The following is a 17,516-nucleotide window of genomic DNA, read 5'->3' on the forward strand; positions in this document are numbered from 1 at the left end:
GAAAGAAACAGTAAACAAACAAGGGCAGAGAACATTACTGGCAATGTCTTTAAACTATGCTGTTCAGAAAGAATGCTCTTTAAAAGTATAGCTTATAGGTAAAGGAATAAACAGTAGAACTATTACTTACATGCACGATCAAGGAGGAAATAATGTACGAGGTAAAAAATTGCTGTATCAAATCAATCATTGATGACATGTCATAAATGCTCTTCTTAAACAATCCAAGTCCCCACCCCACGTAATGCAATGCACCCAAAGACTCAGAGCAAAAGTAATGAAAAGTTGCACGCTAAAAAAAATACTGTAATAAGAGATTTTATTTCAAAATCATACAAAATGTAAGTGTAAACATAGAATTGCACTGAAGTTAACCTTGCTTTTAAGTAATCAAATATTTTAACAACAATACTGCCATCAAAAAGCTGTCTTTATTAGTTACTATTAAGAAATTTTACCTTATGGAGCGATACATCATGAAATCAATTGTTGTACATCTAGGAAATTTACCAATAGAGCTCTCTTCCACTGGGGTGTACACTTTGATTTGTCTCATATGAGTGTCTCTTCCATTTTGGTGATTAGCTAGAACAGCTATCTGAATCATAAATGTGCGGATAGGCTTCTTATGGGTATCTGTTAAAGGAACATGAATCCAGCCGCTTGGTTCCACTAATTCAAGTTGCTGCCAAGAACAAAACACAAGAGCACAACATTCAGGAACAGTCAATATAAACTATTACATATCAAACCATACCTAGCACAAGAATTTTGCTAGTAAGATTTTAGTTACTTTTTCAAACCAATCTGAAGCCATTTAATTGAATACGCACAGCTAATTTACTACTGATGCAACTGGATACAAACTAATTTGTTTGACTACGGTTGTTTGCTTTTGTCTTTAGGAATCTACTCTTAAATTTTCATTCTTTAAGATGAACTTAAATGAAGAAGCCAAGTCAAAACATTTAAATCTTGTTACTAACTCACAATGACAGAATGCACATTTGTAGTTTTTTTTAAATCTTAATCTACGCACTCTGAACTGAAGTATACTAGAAAGACTTAGAAAAGAAATTAAAAATGTACAAGCAATTTTTCCAGAATTTCTTAGGCTATTAGGGATATTGAGAAATAATAGGAAGGTGAAGGAGGAAAAAAAATACAGGATAACTCACAGACTTGACCACACAATCACCTATGTGTCAAGACAGATGCCTGTCTAAGTAATAATTGCTGCACAGCTATTTAATTACATTCTAAAAGTCCATTCTCAGTTTGCTTTCACACAACAAACCAAGCGGAATATGATTTTTTTTTCTTATTTCTACTTCTATAGAAGTCAACATCAAAGCAAATGAAGAATTGCATTTTGTTAACTTTACACACATCACTAGTACGTCAGCATACTAAAACCAAGCTAGAAGTTACGCAGAAGCATAGCGACAGCTTTGATTAAAACTAGTTGCTCTACTTCAAAGCACAGCTCAAAGACCACGTGGAGGAGCACAGAAGTCAGTGCTCCTGACTTTCTAGGGGGAAGAGTCAGGGGTGGGAGAGAAATCAGTTCTCCACAAGCAACTGAACTTCACACAGCTGAACTGACTGCTGCTTTTAGCAGATGACTTCTGAAGAAGAGGTATGCCTTGGGCAGCTCAAATGTCTCATCCTTCTCCTGAACACACTGCGTGACAAGAATCCCATCAAATGCTTAAAACTAGTTGCCTTTGCTGAAGCTTGTTAAAGATCCACATGAGATCTGCTATTTTAGAAGCATTATCAAGCACTCAGAAAACCATCCAAGAAACCAGCAAAGTTAAAAGACGCATATCTTAAAACTGCTTTCAGTTGAAAAAGAAATGAAACTAAGGTACTTTTTTAAAATATTCTTTCCCCTGACGCAGGCTCTCCAATAAATCATTTCCAAATCATTAAATTCACTAAGAGTTAGTAGAATACTTACACTCCTAGGCGGAAACTTACACAGATACACATTCACATGTTTGTTGTAACCCTGTCCCTTTCAGAAAAGCCTATCAGATCTTTTTTAGCATAGGTTGCTTCAGGTAGCAGTAACCTTTAAAAAGTGATAAAACTGATCCATTGCCGAAGCAGCTTTACATACAAGAAATTAATTATGTGAGGCAGTTGCCAACTGATAATAGCAAGCATGATTTTAATCTCTGCAATAAATGGAAAGAAGGACGATTTCAGTAATATTTTATTGAACTAGTACTAAGGTGAAGCGCCTATGATTTAGTAGCAAATTTTAAAAGTTACATGTAATTAAACTTGCATTTTAATATTACTCTCAAAGTTTTAAAAGTTTGACCGATGATTCAAAATGAAAAATCAAGTTTCTGAGCTACGAAATTAGGGGTTTTAATGCTTGGATCAGTTTGAAATTGATTACTGGATACACCTTATGTCATCAGTTTCAGATAGAAACAATGCAGTTCAGATTCATACTGTTTATTGTCAAATAAATTACAGAGAGTAAAAGGTCTTCACCTCCAGAAACAGAAGAGATACCTTGAGATCAGTGGAACTGAATTGTTACCTTAAAATTAAGTTAAATGCCTGTTACCTTCACATAGAAAAATCACATCCTAAGAACATTACTAAGGTCCAGAGATGAGCATTTCAATTATGAGAGATGCAAATGCAACTTCTAAGTTTCTTCCTATGTCAGGGTACATTTTTAAGTTACATACGTATTAATATTTGGTTTCATCCCCTATCAATAGAAGGTAGTCACACATTCATGGAACTTGTTTTTCAATCCTCCTATAAAAGGCAATTTATTTCTTCCCTAGCCTTTAAACAGTGATAAATAGTTTCTTCAACTGTAAAACAGGCAACTAAATTAAGTTTAGATTAAAATAATCCCAAATTTCACATGTCAAACGTTGCCTATTTTAAACCTGAATTTTAATTCCTTAGGAACATACAATATTTGAGATGTTCAGCTCGCACCAAGTTCACATGCAGCTTTATGCGTTCACATTCCCACAGGCTAGTGACGTTTTTACATCAGCTACTGGAACACGCAGATTACATGAGAAGTTATCTCAGTGCATCCTGTGAAGAGACCACAACGATGCACAGAATTCTTCAAGAAGTACTCAGTTGTCTCAGCCACTTTTCTTTTATTGTTTTGTTCCTGAAATCTGCTTTGCTTACTGCTCAAGTTCCAGTTTCCATAACAAATGAATTTATTGTACGAACTCCAAAGTCATCCTCAAAATAGACTCTGCTCCCCATTCTAATCTAATGGTTGTCACTTGAAATAACACACATGAATCAAGTTCTAGGCTGAATAGTGCAAGGGGTCTGGATTTAGGTCTAGTCATTTGAAGAAATTAAGCTCACAAATAAGTAGTCTAAATAACAATTCTATACAGTGACTCTTTCATGTCTCTGCCAGTTTTTAACTGATGCCCACATAGTTCAGTAAGATCATTAAAACCTTGAAACCCATTCAATTACAGAAGTTTAAAGACAATAATTATCTGAATTTTCACTAGAAAATTTTTTCCAGTGATGCACGTATTCTGTGATCATCAGAACAGAAGATCATGACACACACTGCTCAACGTTTCTCATTCATATCGATCCTCTACTATGAAGAACAAACAGGAATGGCAATCAGCAGCGGCAGTACAAGACAATACGCTGCCCACTTTTAGTTTGGTGTTAGTACCCAGATCCAGCATTACAATTTTCAGCAGTAACAGGGTGAAACATGCAGTTCATCTCTGCCTGAAGCAGTCACAGCGTGATCAGAATCTAAAGGAAACTTACTATGAAGTTTTAAGAAATTCCTGTTAAGCTCATGCAAATGGCAATCTTTCAAAGCCTTGTAAACCAGTCTGGAAATTTGGGTGGATTTTTCACAGGGAGGCAAAAGGCACATCCTCAACACAAAGGCTGAACTCCTGCCAAACTACAAATCCTTGCTTCAGAGCTTGGGGGCACTGGAGCATCAAAGAAAGACACGAGAATATTCTTACACAAGCAAAACAGCATACTTTTCACTAGCCTACTTCTTATAACTGAACAGCTTTGGCTGAAGTTTCTTTAAAAAGTCAGCCAGAAGCAGACATCTGGAACAGGAAATTGTAGTTTGAACTGAACACTGATAAAAGTTTAAGAAACTAAGAGTTAAGTCTTAAAAAAGAAAAAAAAAATCACAGCTTAGGTAAAGGTGGCCACTGGCAACTCTACTTATAGTAGATATATTACACTCATTTCAGTAGACTTTTCTCTCAATTATTTTCTTTAAAAAGCACTAACCACTGTATATAGATGTTCTGTTCTAACCCTAAAGCACAAATTCATTATAAGGAAATGACACATTCAAGTTTCTTCCTTTATTTTTCCCTCATAGGCAAGTCATTCATTAGGAATCTATCACAAGTAACTGTCCTCCAGTAAAGTTTTACTTATCAGCTATGTTACTAATTCCATAAGCGAAGTTTAAAAAAAAAAAAAGGAGACTTCTTTGTTACCTAAACAAGAATCAATACAAGTTAAATATTAGTAACCTGGGACAGTTCCCACAGCTCTAATCTTATATACCAAATGCGCTTAAGTTTCGCTGCTTAAACTTATTTCTTCTATGACGCATTTTAAGATGTTTGGGAGAGAAGCAGAGTGTAAAAGTCAAAATAAATGCAAAAACAAGGGATAAAAATTTAAATGTAAAGTCACTCACCTGTCCTTTGCTGCTGTTACATACTCTTATCTATCTCTTCTCCTGCTTTCTCTCCACTGCTTCCTTATTTTCCTGTCCTTTACGTGCTACGGCTTCACATATGGATTACTTGAGTGAGATTATATATTTATGTAATTTTAAAAGCCAAAGCAGAAATAACAGGGTAAATGGAAAGCCTCATCAACTGAATAATCCTGTTTCTTCACTTTCTCACATAGTTCAGAAATACATAAAGCAAACCTACTATTACCACTAATGGGAGTTCCGCCACAGAAGATGCAAACCATACGTACAAAAACAAAGTTAGCAACAGAAAAACCTGATAAACTTTAAACAGATAAGGTAAAGACCAAAAATCCACAGGAATCTACACTGGTATTGCTGGCTTCCTCATAGAATAAGTAGTCAAAAAATACGCTTCTTCTTTCAGGTCTCTTAAGGAAGACAACATACTTTTTCAATAGCATAATGCGAAAAAACTGTTACCTACTTGAAAGGGAGAGAATGTAACTTACACTCAAGAACAGTGAGAAAAGGCTAAGGGCAGCAGATAAAAACAAATCCATCTGATTCAACTGAGGAAAAAAAAAAAATCAATACGAGTGGACAGAATTAGGTTTCCTGAACACAAAAACCATCAAAAAAAAAAGTGAAACATGGTTGTGTATACACGGGTCCCAAAAGCCTACCCTGGGTCTGCTCTCTGCGTAGGAGGGCAAGAAAAGATCAGTTCACAGCTCTGAATATTGACTGTCAGCAGTGTGCAGCCTGTTTGGTCAACCAGCTACTACTGCTTCCAGGAGTGGTTGAGAAGCTGAGGTACATAATCGTGAGGAGTTGTACTTACCTCTCCTTTAAAGAACCATAAGCTCTCCAAAAAAAAGAAAGCCAACCAAATTTAATACATCTTTCAATCCCATTATTAAGTCCCATTGTTAAATTTAACTTCAGTTGGCCAATAACAGCATAGAAGAGGGATACTACTAATGATGAAGGCTGCATTTCCATTAGTAAACAAAGAACAATTAAATGGAAGTCAGACAGCTCAACTGGAGAAAGAGCCTTCCAGTTTTGAGATTACAGAAGTTTGACAGCAAAAGCATCTGAGCAAAACACGTTTTCCTACTGTTTGGAAATAGTAAGTATCAGGGATATTTTGGATATAGGACCTCCTTTGTGACTTCCCGGCAGCTGTCTAAACAGTACATACAAATGAAAAATGGTAATGCCCTTTATGTCATTCTCCAGCCTGTCCCATGCCATACATTATCTGAGGCCAGTCTGGTGTCATATTTGAATTAATTCAGTTCCTTCAGACTACGCATGTCATAGCGCTACAGCCCTATAATGTACATAAGTACTCTGTAAGAAGTCTGCTCATTAATTACTTTCACACTTGGAAGCCACACCGTAGTTTTTCAGGCAACATGTGAAAACAAGTTTTTCCATTGTTATTTAATCCTACTAGAAATGGAAGTTGACCTCTTTTCAATATTCAAAGATATACTATTTAAATTTTGAGATCTCTTTGAAGTGGTACAAAACTCAAACTGCTAATTATTCTTACAGGCTTATCATATCCAAGTTGTCTACTACACGTACTGTAGTTACCATCATTGAAACAATGCAGAATTTCTGTTGTCCTAAAAAGCTACCTTTTGTTAAGGCACAAAGTTTAAAACCATTACAAGTAGCTTTATTCAGAGTCTCTACAAAGGCATCCCAGGATGTATGCAAGACACGGCTCCCAAGTGTTTTCCTATGCATATATAGGACAAAAAAGACGACTATTTTCTTTTTTCTTCCTTTGTTGGAAATAATCTCTCCGCACACACGCGCTGACAAAGCTGAGCATTACTGTTATCATTACAGCTCTAGCATGATACAACGACTCTTTGAGATACTGGTATATACAATCATATCTCCACCTGTTCATCTGTACTACTCGATCCAAGTGACAAACACGAATATTTACATATAAAACAAACTATAAAACCAAGCGGCACCTGAAGTTTGTCCTTCTACTTGTCTCATAGAGCTATCAAACCTACCTTTTTTGTGGGGTGCGAATTTTGTTTTCTTCAAAGTGTCTGGTAGGGTGCTACGTTTTGCTACTACAGTCGAGCACCAGCAGTAATATCACACCAACTGGGACTCCCTAATTCTCATTCATCACCTGATCCATCAACAAGAGAACCAAGGAGTTATCGCAAGACTCATTCACCCTTCTGAACTCTTGTAAAGCCACTGCGAAAGTCGAATGGAGAGTAAAAGCTAACAGTGGACTATTGCGGCCTATTGCAGAATTAAGTCACACCAGGGTTAAGCACTGCTATGCCAGGCACGCTAGAACTTAAATATCAGCTGACTCAAAGGCAGCCAAATGGTATGCCATAAGTGACATCAAAAATCACTTTTTGCAATCCCTATGGCAGCAGAGTGCAGGACAGTTTGCTTTACTTGGAGGGGCTGCCCTAAGGGAAAAAAAGCCACGGCCATACCATCTGTCACAGGCTGATCCAGACTACTATTGCACAGGTTATCCATGCATGTGAAACATGTGCCGCTATTATGCAAGCAAAGCGGATAAAACCTCTTTGGTGGAGAACAATCACAGTAACACAAACATGGGGAGGCCTAGCAGGTGGATTATATCACACTCCCACAAACTCACCGTGGCAAATGTCATGTGCTTACAGTAATGGAAGCAACCTCTCTCTTCTTCAGTTGAGTGGTCAGGCACTGGAACAGGATGTCCAAGGATGTGGTGGAGTAACCAACCCGGAAGGTGTTCAAGGTACATGTGGATGTTGTACTGAGGGACATAGTTTAGCAGGAAATACTGGCAATATGTGGATGGTTGGACTGAATGATCCTTGAAGTCTTTTCCAACCTTGGTCATTCTATGATTCTACTCATGAGATTGCTTTTGCTCAAAGAATTGGGTGCACACGGTGGGTAAGGTGGAAGGATGTCTTTTGTGTACCTTGAGGTGATTCGATGCTGGATGAGAACAACCAATAATTTAATTTTTATGATGTTAAATTGTTATATAATACTGTTTGTCATCATCATCACAGTTATGTCTTGTTAACATTGTTACAGTAAGAACTACAGAGGTTAGAAAACAAACTGACAGAACCAGAGCTAGCTTCACCACACGGTAACTCACTGTGAATCATCTCTCACAAACTGAAAGAATTGTGACAGATGGAGCATGAAGTAACATGCAGAATGAATACTATTGAGAAGTTACATGGATGACCCATAGATTATGGAAATATTGTATGTAGATATTAAAAAACAAGATAGGTGACAGTAATTTTTTAGGATGTGCAGAACTTGTGGGACCTGAGCATGATGTAAAATGATACGGAATAAGTGGTGGATGTAGACTTAGTTTCAGCTGGGATGGAACTGTTTTCCTCAGAGCATCTGGTAGGAAGCCATATTTTGACTCTAGGAGAAAAACTATGTTGATAACACATTGATGCTTGTACTTGGTTAAGCAGTGTCATACAGAGCCAAGGCTGTTCTCATCAAAAAGCCTAAGTAGCTGGGAAGGAACAGAATCAGGACAGTTGACTTAGTGATCAAAGGGATATTCCTTATGTGACATCATATGGATAGAGTTAGGAAAGGGATGGGAGTAATTCTAATTCTCTTATGCTGCTTGGGAGGCTCGCTGAGTATTAGTCTGAGTAGTGAGCAATTGCTTGTGTATCACTTGGTATATACATGCATATATATATAGTCAAAACTATTATCCTTTTCCTTTTCTCTATCTTCGTAAATTGCTTTATCTCAACATAGGAGTTATACATCGTTTCCCTCCATCCTCCCCACTTATCTCCCCTATCCCACCGAGAAGGGTAGCAAGCATATGGACATATGGGGCTCTGGCACCTGCCAGATTAAACCACAATACCCTTCTTCATAAATACAGTTTCACCCTTCTACATGCTTAACTAGTTCTGATCGTAGAGCTACATAAAAAACACCTTGCTTTTCCAAAGTAGATGTTCTCAATAATGTATTCTTTCAAACAGTGAAAGATTTTAATAAAATGCTATTTTCAGAAATGAAGCATTATTACACAGACTTTATCCAAGCTGAATAGTAGAATATGAAGGCAGCTTTTTCTTAGCATACTTCCCCCCAGCTATGCACATGCTTTCTACAACAACTGGCACGGAAAAAAGCTGGCCCAGTTTCCAAATTTTTAACTACCATGTGCTACCACATAACTAGCAGAATTCAGAATCTATAGCTAGCAGAATTCAGAATCAGTAGACTTATGCATAATTCCAGTATTGGAACTGTCAACACTGGAAGTAGCAGAGCTTGGGCTTCAGCCATCACTTCACTTAGTAAGGAAGAAAACCAGTTAATAGCAGCGATGCACCAGTTCCAGCAGAAAAATGAGGCAGATCCAAAAGAAACTTCACAAGTTCCAAGCGAGTCAAAGGAGGGACACCACATTAGCAGCTTAACAAGAATCACAGAAACATTCTCAAAGAGCTCACTGTGAAAAGCACACTACTTTGCTCTGATGAAGCAACGACCACCTAAGGAGGTGGCTCTGTGGTGTTAATCAGTCACCTCTTTAAATGGTCAAGAAATCTAACTGCAGTCCATTAGGTAGAACTTTTCCATTCAACACAGTAGTTCCTGAAGAGTAGAGGAGTACACCCAATCCGTCAAGATGACTCATCTATTAGCATGGCAGTCAGGATACCAGCTGTAGCATAATCTACACTATGCAATGAAAACTGCAAACATTAAAGATTAGTATCATACATAAGCAACCTGTTCAAATGAGCTGAAAAAAAGTACTTCTGGAAATATGGGGGAGATGGAAAAACAAAGGTCAAAACATCCTTAGCCAAAAAGAAGTTGAAAACTCTTTTTAGACTTCTTTACTCCAGATTACAACAGTCAAAGTTAACCAAGAGTTATACTGGGATCAATTAAAAATTAAAGACACAGGCCAAGCTAAAGATAGCACGTAAAGTTGACCAATGCAGATCATCTCAATAACTATTTGTCACAAAATGTCTGAGTATAAGAGTGAACCAGATCACATAGTGAAAAATTTACTAGATAAGCACTCAATCAGCTCAATAAAAATCACAGAAAAATTCTATGAAAAAATCTAAACCGTACTGGGCAAGGTTTTCAGAAGTGCATCAAGCTTGCACAGATAAGTTTTCAACACATCTTCGGTTTTTGTCAGAATCTTCTGAATCAATATAAATGATGAAATCCATCAAGTGCGCCAATTTAGTTTATGGAATTAAACCACCTGTTACAGTGACTAAATAACCGGAGTCAATATAATTTGTCTTCATTTCAATCAAGTATGAACCATTCAACAAAGGGGTAACAAGTTTTGCAAAAAAAAATATATATATATTATTTAGAAAAAGCTCCGTAAAGCATCACTTCTGCTTCAATTCAGGCCAAAGGCAGCTCACTACTTTCTTGAAGGTCTTGCACAGAACTCCTGGTAGAAGGCAAACAAATAGTAGAAGAGCAACAGACTCCTGTGCTAAATGAGTTGAGTCCCTTTAGACTTGTTTTTTTAATGGTCATTTTTCAAAAAAGCAATACTTAGTAAAAAGCATAAAAACTTCAAATGAAAAGGCTAGTGTAATTAACACTTCTACGCAGGTGTGGAAGTGGTCAGAAAGGTCAGAAAACCGAAGTAAAGGCAAAGTAAAACCTTTTAAGTAGTTTTCAAATGAGAAATCCAACTGAATGGTTATTTGCAGAGAAAAGACTTATTTTTGTGTTTTACCACTAATGACAAGTTTATCTAAGGCTTGATTCCAAATTAATTCAAGCCACAATCCCTAGCCCTACACTCCAATTACATCACTATCAACCCTAAGCATCAATATCACTTTGCCGTGGCTATCCAGCAGGAAATGTGACATGGAATTTGTAACAGGCATCATCTTAGGGACACAAAAATACATCTGAAGAACAAAATTCCTCAAAATGGTATACTGTATCATACAGAAGGCCTATATTGCCTAGTGCTCCCCTACCAAAAAAAAAAAACACCACAACAGCCTTGGTCCATTCTCATTTCCTTATTAACTAGCACTTAAATTCCTGTGGTCTCCAAGTGTCAATCACAGCAGCCAAACTAGAACACCTATGAGAATCATAAATTCTTTAAGAAAATGGTTACTGTACAAAAGTGTTGATAGGTTTCCATATTCTCTCTACATGGTAGGCCAAGGATTTGCTGCCACGAATCTCAAATGGAGATCTTTGCGCCACCTTCCCAAGTACCATGTTTAGATTTCAAAGAAATCGCAACACATGCTGGAGAATGTCAGCAGGTTATACGTTGCACCTTACCAATCACAAAAAGGCATGTTTCTGAATTAAGACATCATATGTCAATTGTCATAATTTAATCTAAACTTCCATTTAGCAGAAATGATTCACCAGAGTGATCAATCAGGAAACAGCAGGTGACAGTGCAGCCTATCAATGAGTTTCATATGTTAAACTAAACCTATAACTCCTAAGTCAGCAACCTAAGCTTATTTGTGTTCCAGTTCAAACAGATTTCATCATTCATCTTTTGTTCTAGTAGGAACACTCTCTCCAACACTTTAGGTCCGATTTCACAGAAAACCTTTTTCCTAGTTAATTTAAGTATCAGTCGAAGCATAGGAGAGGCTAACAATATCCTGTGCATTCCAATTCTAATATCTACTTCTCATTAACCAGCTGTGTCACAGACAGGAACACCATGCCTCTGCAAAGAACATGGCTATTAAGCTTAGAGAAGACTCCCGATACCAAGAGAAACCCTTCAGACCTACAGAGACTTAGGTATAAAGTGAATCTCCATTACTCCCCTTGAGATTGGCAGATAGTATGCTGAAACTGAAAAAAGCAACCAAAGGAGTCTTGAGCTTACGCTCTAGAGTGGTAGGCTGAGTCTCAAAAATACGTAGTGCAGCCCAAAACAAGCTTTCTTCTTCAGTTTGTCTACTTCTGGTAGCTAAAGTGTTTCAAGACTAAGATGCAGACATTCTGGAATAGACAGCTTCTGAACAGTCTGGTTCTGAAAACATATTATGGAAAAGTTATGATTGTTACAAGTCTAAGCTTTCCGTAAGTCAGCATTATGAGAGAGGGATGAGAAGATTTTTTTTTCTCAACAGAGTACTGTTCAATTTATTACTGATGCAGATGAGAGGTAGGAAGTCATACATTTAAGAAATGTGATGCTCAGATGAAAAACTCAAATCATATTCTGAGCATGTTATATGATGTCACAACTCATGTTTGCTAACAGTTCTTTAAGGGATCTATCACTATCAAAATAGAGAAGACTAAGGCATAAGCAAAATACTGAAGTTTTTCTTTGACCATCCTTCCAGTAATCTTCATCCAAACTGAAGACAAAAAAAAAAGAGACCACTTAACACACAACTCTCCCTCCCACCTCCTCCCCCCCTCAAAAAAATAAAGAACAGAAAACCTTTGTCTTCCAAATCCCTTCCAGTAAGTGTCACTTACTGCATTCAAACCCTTAAGTCACAGCCCCAAATAACCTCTACTGACAGAGCCACCAAAAAAATCTAGATGAGCACATGAAGGAAGTTTTTCATAATAAAGGAAACGAAGGAAAAGTTACCAATTAAGAGGATACATCAGTATCTCTTTTACTTACATTTTTATCTTAGTCAGGCAAAAGAAAAGCAAAGCTAAGATTTTTCCAGTTATATTACTGTAACATGATAGAAAGTGCAATTATGACAGCAGAGCAGCAAGATCCCAGGCTGCAGAGAGTAGGGATTTGCTCTAATGCAAGAGCAGCAGGCACAGAAATGCGGGGAAAAAAGCTGCATACCTTCAGAAGGCTTCAGGCATGCAGGGATCTCCAGCAAGATACCGTTTACCTCCACTGCCAACCCTTAAATGAGATCTGGAAAGGGGTGGATCCTGACTCCACCCCTTCTGGTCACCTAGGTACATTGCATGCACCTGAGCTCCCCTGGATTGGCCCTGCCTCTATCACAGGTTCAAGCCATGACTTGCATTTCTACTACAACTACTATGATTTAAAAGTTTTAGTCACTCTCCAAAGAAGAATCTATTCAAAATAAGGATATGATCTCCTACTGTTTCCAGACGAGACAACCTACTCAGAGAAGACAGAACTTCAATTATCTACTGAACAGAAAACATTGAATGAAAGCACTCAAATATGCCACTACAGTAGATTGCAAATACAGTAAATTCATCTAAATTTCAGATTTTAGCATGAATGAGACCGATGACTGAAGAATAGCACAAAGTATTAGTATCAGTCACCACCATCTGTGAGAGTAACAGATCACAACCTAACTCTACAAGAAAGGAGGAAACAATTTCCTGTAAGCATCTAAGAAACAACTGTTTTACAAGAAAATGCCGAAATAGTTACACATCAAGAGAACGATAGACAGTGACATGAATGAAACAAAGTTAAGCTTTTAGGTAAAAGAGATAGATTTGACTAGATGTAAGGAAGATAATTTACTATAAGTGCAGTGGAGCACCGGAACAGGCTGCCCAAATAAAATGTGGATGTCCCATCCCTTCAAGAGCTCAAGGCCAGGCTGGATGGGGAGACGGGGACCTGGGTCAACTGTTCTATTGGAAGGTCTCACTGTCCATGGCAGTGCAGTTGGAATCAGACTATCCTTAAGATCCCTTCCAACCCAAGCCACTCTGACTTCTAAAAACTAATGGATAGAGGAGCATGAAGGAAGAGCTCCTGTTATTTTTTTCCAAACCAGAGCTGCTGAGTCATCTTGTTTTAACTGAATACTACAAGAGGAAACAATATAAATAAATTGTAAGAATGCTCCACACAAATTAATTACAAATGGAAGCTAAAATGATTGAGAATACTACCGGAAAACGACGACTCTTTCTAAGTTGCAGAGGTTTGCAAAGCTGGTGACAACTGCACTTACCATGTCTGCTGTTTCCATTTATTCTAACATATATAAGAGGATAATATTTTGTTTGTGTGAAAGTTAAAAAAAAATCAGCTCACACTTGACCTTTAAAGTTGTTTAGCCATATCCAGGAAATACGTCTAGACATAGCTACAGTTAAATTATACAAATAAAGTATTTCTTGAAGTCAAATTATGCAATGAACATTACAGTTTCAAGTATCTGAAAACTAGCCACAGTGAATTAATCCTATATCAAATCATACCGAATAATCATCAGCTGCTGACAACACTAAGTCACAGAATCACAGAGGTCTTGCCCTCTGCATCCCATAGAGTGCTGCAACACTTGAAAAAACAATCATGGAAAAAAATATAATGACAATTAATGAAAACCAACTCAGTCACCACAGAGCAAATAGCTGCTAGCTCTCAAGAAGCCTCTATAGGTGAGGGAGAAGTTCCACCTAACATAGATCCATTCCTCCTGCTGTAAAAGGCTCCTATTATATACTGAGGAAAAAATTACATCTTTCATGCAATAAGTTATACCCGAGTGCTAGCAAATAAGTGAAAACTTGGTTTTTAAATGAGCAATATGACAATACACTGCTTTTGAAAAACACACCAAAAAATTGGATCAAGTGAAAGCATTTCTTCTGGATCCACAAGGAACAATCTTATTTTCCTAGGCAGATTTTATTTCCAGGGAAGCAGAAAACAGAAAGCTTACCTCTCCCAACAGAGAATAAAGACCCTAAAGTACTAATTGTATTCTATCTGGATAGAGATTCTGCTGATGACAGAGGCAGATAGTCAGTAACAGTACGTGGGTCAAAACCAGTCAACTGCAACATTACCCAAGTTCATTATAAGATGCCAGATTTCAATAAGCAAACACAGAGTAACATTTCAGAGGATCCAGAGCAGATGCAACTTTAAACAAGGAATATTTGTTCATTGGAAACAAATGCAAGAGACTGTTGTGAAAACTATGTGTAAATTTAAAAAGGCAACAGTATGTCTCATCTGAGAAGGATCTCAAGTTAATAAACACGTCTCACTGGAGATATATTTTTGTATGAATGAACTTTAAAGCAGAAGAAATAGTGCATCTGTCACAGAAGTTCAGCTGGGTAGTTTTATATGAGCCAGAATACACTTCCATAAATTTGCAAAGCTGGAATCAGGACTGTTGCCCAATGGAAGCATTTAATTTCAAGTCTACACAATTTCTTTTTCTCTAATGTACCAGAACAAATACAGTAGAGTTTTTAACCTTTTGCTTGGGTTTTCTTACAAACCTTTAAGAAAACATGCCCAGTAAAACGCAGGGCTATCTTTCACTATTTTGAGGTCAGCCTTTGGTCTCTACTTCACTCAACACACATACACTCTATTTCTTGAATACCTCCTAGGAGTTGAAGACTCCTCAAGTAGCCAGCCATTCACTTTAAGAATGTACAGTTTCAAAAAGGTATTCAGACAAAGGTACTGGGTTGGGTTAATGCAATTTTACTGCAACAGCACGTCTACTATTAGCAGAAGCCTTACATAGTCTTGTATTCAGTAAATTAGGAATACAAACCACATGAGAATTGAAACAGAACTACACCATACGCGCTCCTGAAGGACGAGGAAGCATGAGTATGGATCCAACAAAACACTTAAGTGACACAACTGATAACTTGCTTACCACCAGGCCTACTGAGTCCTTAAACTAGGAGTACCGTTGGACATTATCTTACTACTTAGAGACGTGAAGTTAATAACATGCTGACAGAACCCAATTGCAAGTGTACACCTTCCAGCACATCTGCAAGTCCTGTGGACACACGTGCACCTCTTCCTAATTTATTTCTAAGTAAATCACAGACAGTATAAACAGAAAGACTAATAATTCCGCAACATAAAGCCACAGTGTGATTTACCCAAAACCTATTTTGGAAAACCTCTCCGTTAGACACGGTGACTATCACAATCACGAAGACCTATTGACACAGATAGAAGCCTGTTTAAAGATTTAAGTCATTACTCTCGATACAGAACTGCAACTATTATCTTAGCAAGATAGTAATGCTTTGATATGATCTCACGAGTCATCCCCAGTAATATCTAATAGGTTAATTCTTACTAATAAGTGGAAAGCAGTCTCAGAACATTAGAGAAATGAGCATTTTCTGCATTCGCTAGTGAAAATTATCAATAAAGCCTCTCGTATACAATTGAACGACTACAGAGGAAGAATAAAAAAAGCAGAGTTCACTCAAATAAGATTGAGAACAGCACTAGTAGAAAGCCTCATTAAAGACTATTTGTTAACATTCTTTTAAGATGAGAGAAAACATTCCAGAACTCATTCTGAAATAATAGAAGCATGAGATAAACCTAGTTTAGGAACTGGATTAAAAAGGCTCGAGAACACAGGCCCTCAAGCCAGACACACATGCCACATTCCACACTCTCATGCGTTCCTACTGAGAATAGGAAAACCCTGGGAAAGGTTTTTATGATTCAAATGCTTTATCTCTGCAATCTTGTGAACGAATAAGAACGAACAGTCCTCAGAAAGGAAGAAACTACATACCTATAGAAACATTTTCATAGGCTAATTGAGATAGGGAACAGAAAACTTCATGAGAATTCTATGCAGACATCATCTAGCAGCGTGTTAACCAACGTTCCTTGAAGATATGCCTCCCAACTAAAATAACGTTCCAGCAATCAAGGGAGCAAGACCCAATTCTAGGAAGGACTGTCATAAAGATAGCTTTATAGCTACTGAAGGTCATGTCAAGAACTTAATATTTGCTCTCAATGTCTATCACTTGCTAGGTGTACTTTGTTCTGACTGCCAAGGACAGCTTTGTTGTGGGAAGTGTTCCTTTCTGTCAAATGAAGCTTCTTTTCTATAAGTTTCCATCAGACGTCAGGCTAAGTCTACTTTCCTAATGACATGAGAACCTCAGCTTTCCATTTTCCACTGACACGTTAAAGTTTTAGGCATAAAAACGCAAGCGTGATTTTAAAGCTAAAACCCTGCTTACATATCTGCATGGAATACACCCATGGATCTAACCTCAGCCTGACGAACAATTCTCTTTATGCTTTTATAAATACTAAGAATGTGTCATTCTGTATGGTCTCTGTATGCTAACCCAACTTCTGCATTATGATAATTTTCTCGTTATTTGTTTTGCTGCTGGCCTGACACAAAGCACATTGTCTGTTTTCGCTTTATTTTTTTAGATGTTGTTTGTCTTTATATTTGCTACAAAGAAATACTACTTCAAATAATGAAAACACTCATTTGTACTGATACAAATACACTTACAACACGGAAGACACAATAGGGCTAGAAAGTTAGTAATGGTCCAACTAGCTCCTCATTCCTTCTACACTGGTACAGCTGCTTCCCCCACCTCACTGCTAAACTGAGCAAGAGTCACAAGGTGCTCCCAGCTGTAGCTGCCCACAAGTTGGCTGTGTTAAGCAGATAAGATGTATCACAGAATCACAGAACTGTAGGTGTTGGAAGGGACCCCTAGAGATCATCGAGACCAACCCCCCTGCCAAAGCAGGTTCCCTAAACCAGGTCGCACAGGTAGGCGTCCAGGCGAGACTTGAATATCTCCAGAGAAGGAGACTCCACAACCTCCCTGGGCAGCCTGTTCCAGTGCTCCGTCACCCTCACCGTGAAGAAGTTCTTACGCACATTCGTGCGAAACTTCCTATGCTGCAGCTTATGTCCGTTTCCCCTCGTCCTGTCTCCACGTACCACTGAAAAGAGACTGGCCTCACCGCTATGGCCGCCACACCTCA

The 17,516-nt window shown here is 37.8% G+C and overlaps 1 protein-coding gene across 2 annotated transcripts in view; it reads right to left on the reverse strand.

The window, feature by feature from the left end:
* Positions 1 to 302: 302 nt before the first annotated feature.
* The window catches only part of ANAPC10 (anaphase promoting complex subunit 10), a 34,390-nt gene continuing 17,176 nt past the window's right edge, over positions 303 to 17,516 (reverse strand). Inside the window, exons 5-6 of one of the 2 annotated variants that reach the window (XR_004159470.1) lie at positions 7,392 to 7,720; positions 620 to 685 (exon numbers count right to left, since the gene is read on the reverse strand). Coding sequence is in view for 1 of the 2 variants with exons in the window: in XM_003205418.4 (XP_003205466.1) it covers positions 455 to 685 (231 nt within the window). In the remaining variant the exon portion in view is untranslated. Of the gene's footprint in view, positions 686 to 7,391; positions 7,721 to 17,516 lie in introns of both variants that reach the window. The other variant, XM_003205418.4, reaches the window with a different exon arrangement.

This window comes from Meleagris gallopavo, chromosome 4, assembly GCF_000146605.3.
Source record: "Meleagris gallopavo isolate NT-WF06-2002-E0010 breed Aviagen turkey brand Nicholas breeding stock chromosome 4, Turkey_5.1, whole genome shotgun sequence".
Taxonomy (NCBI): domain Eukaryota; kingdom Metazoa; phylum Chordata; class Aves; order Galliformes; family Phasianidae; genus Meleagris; species Meleagris gallopavo.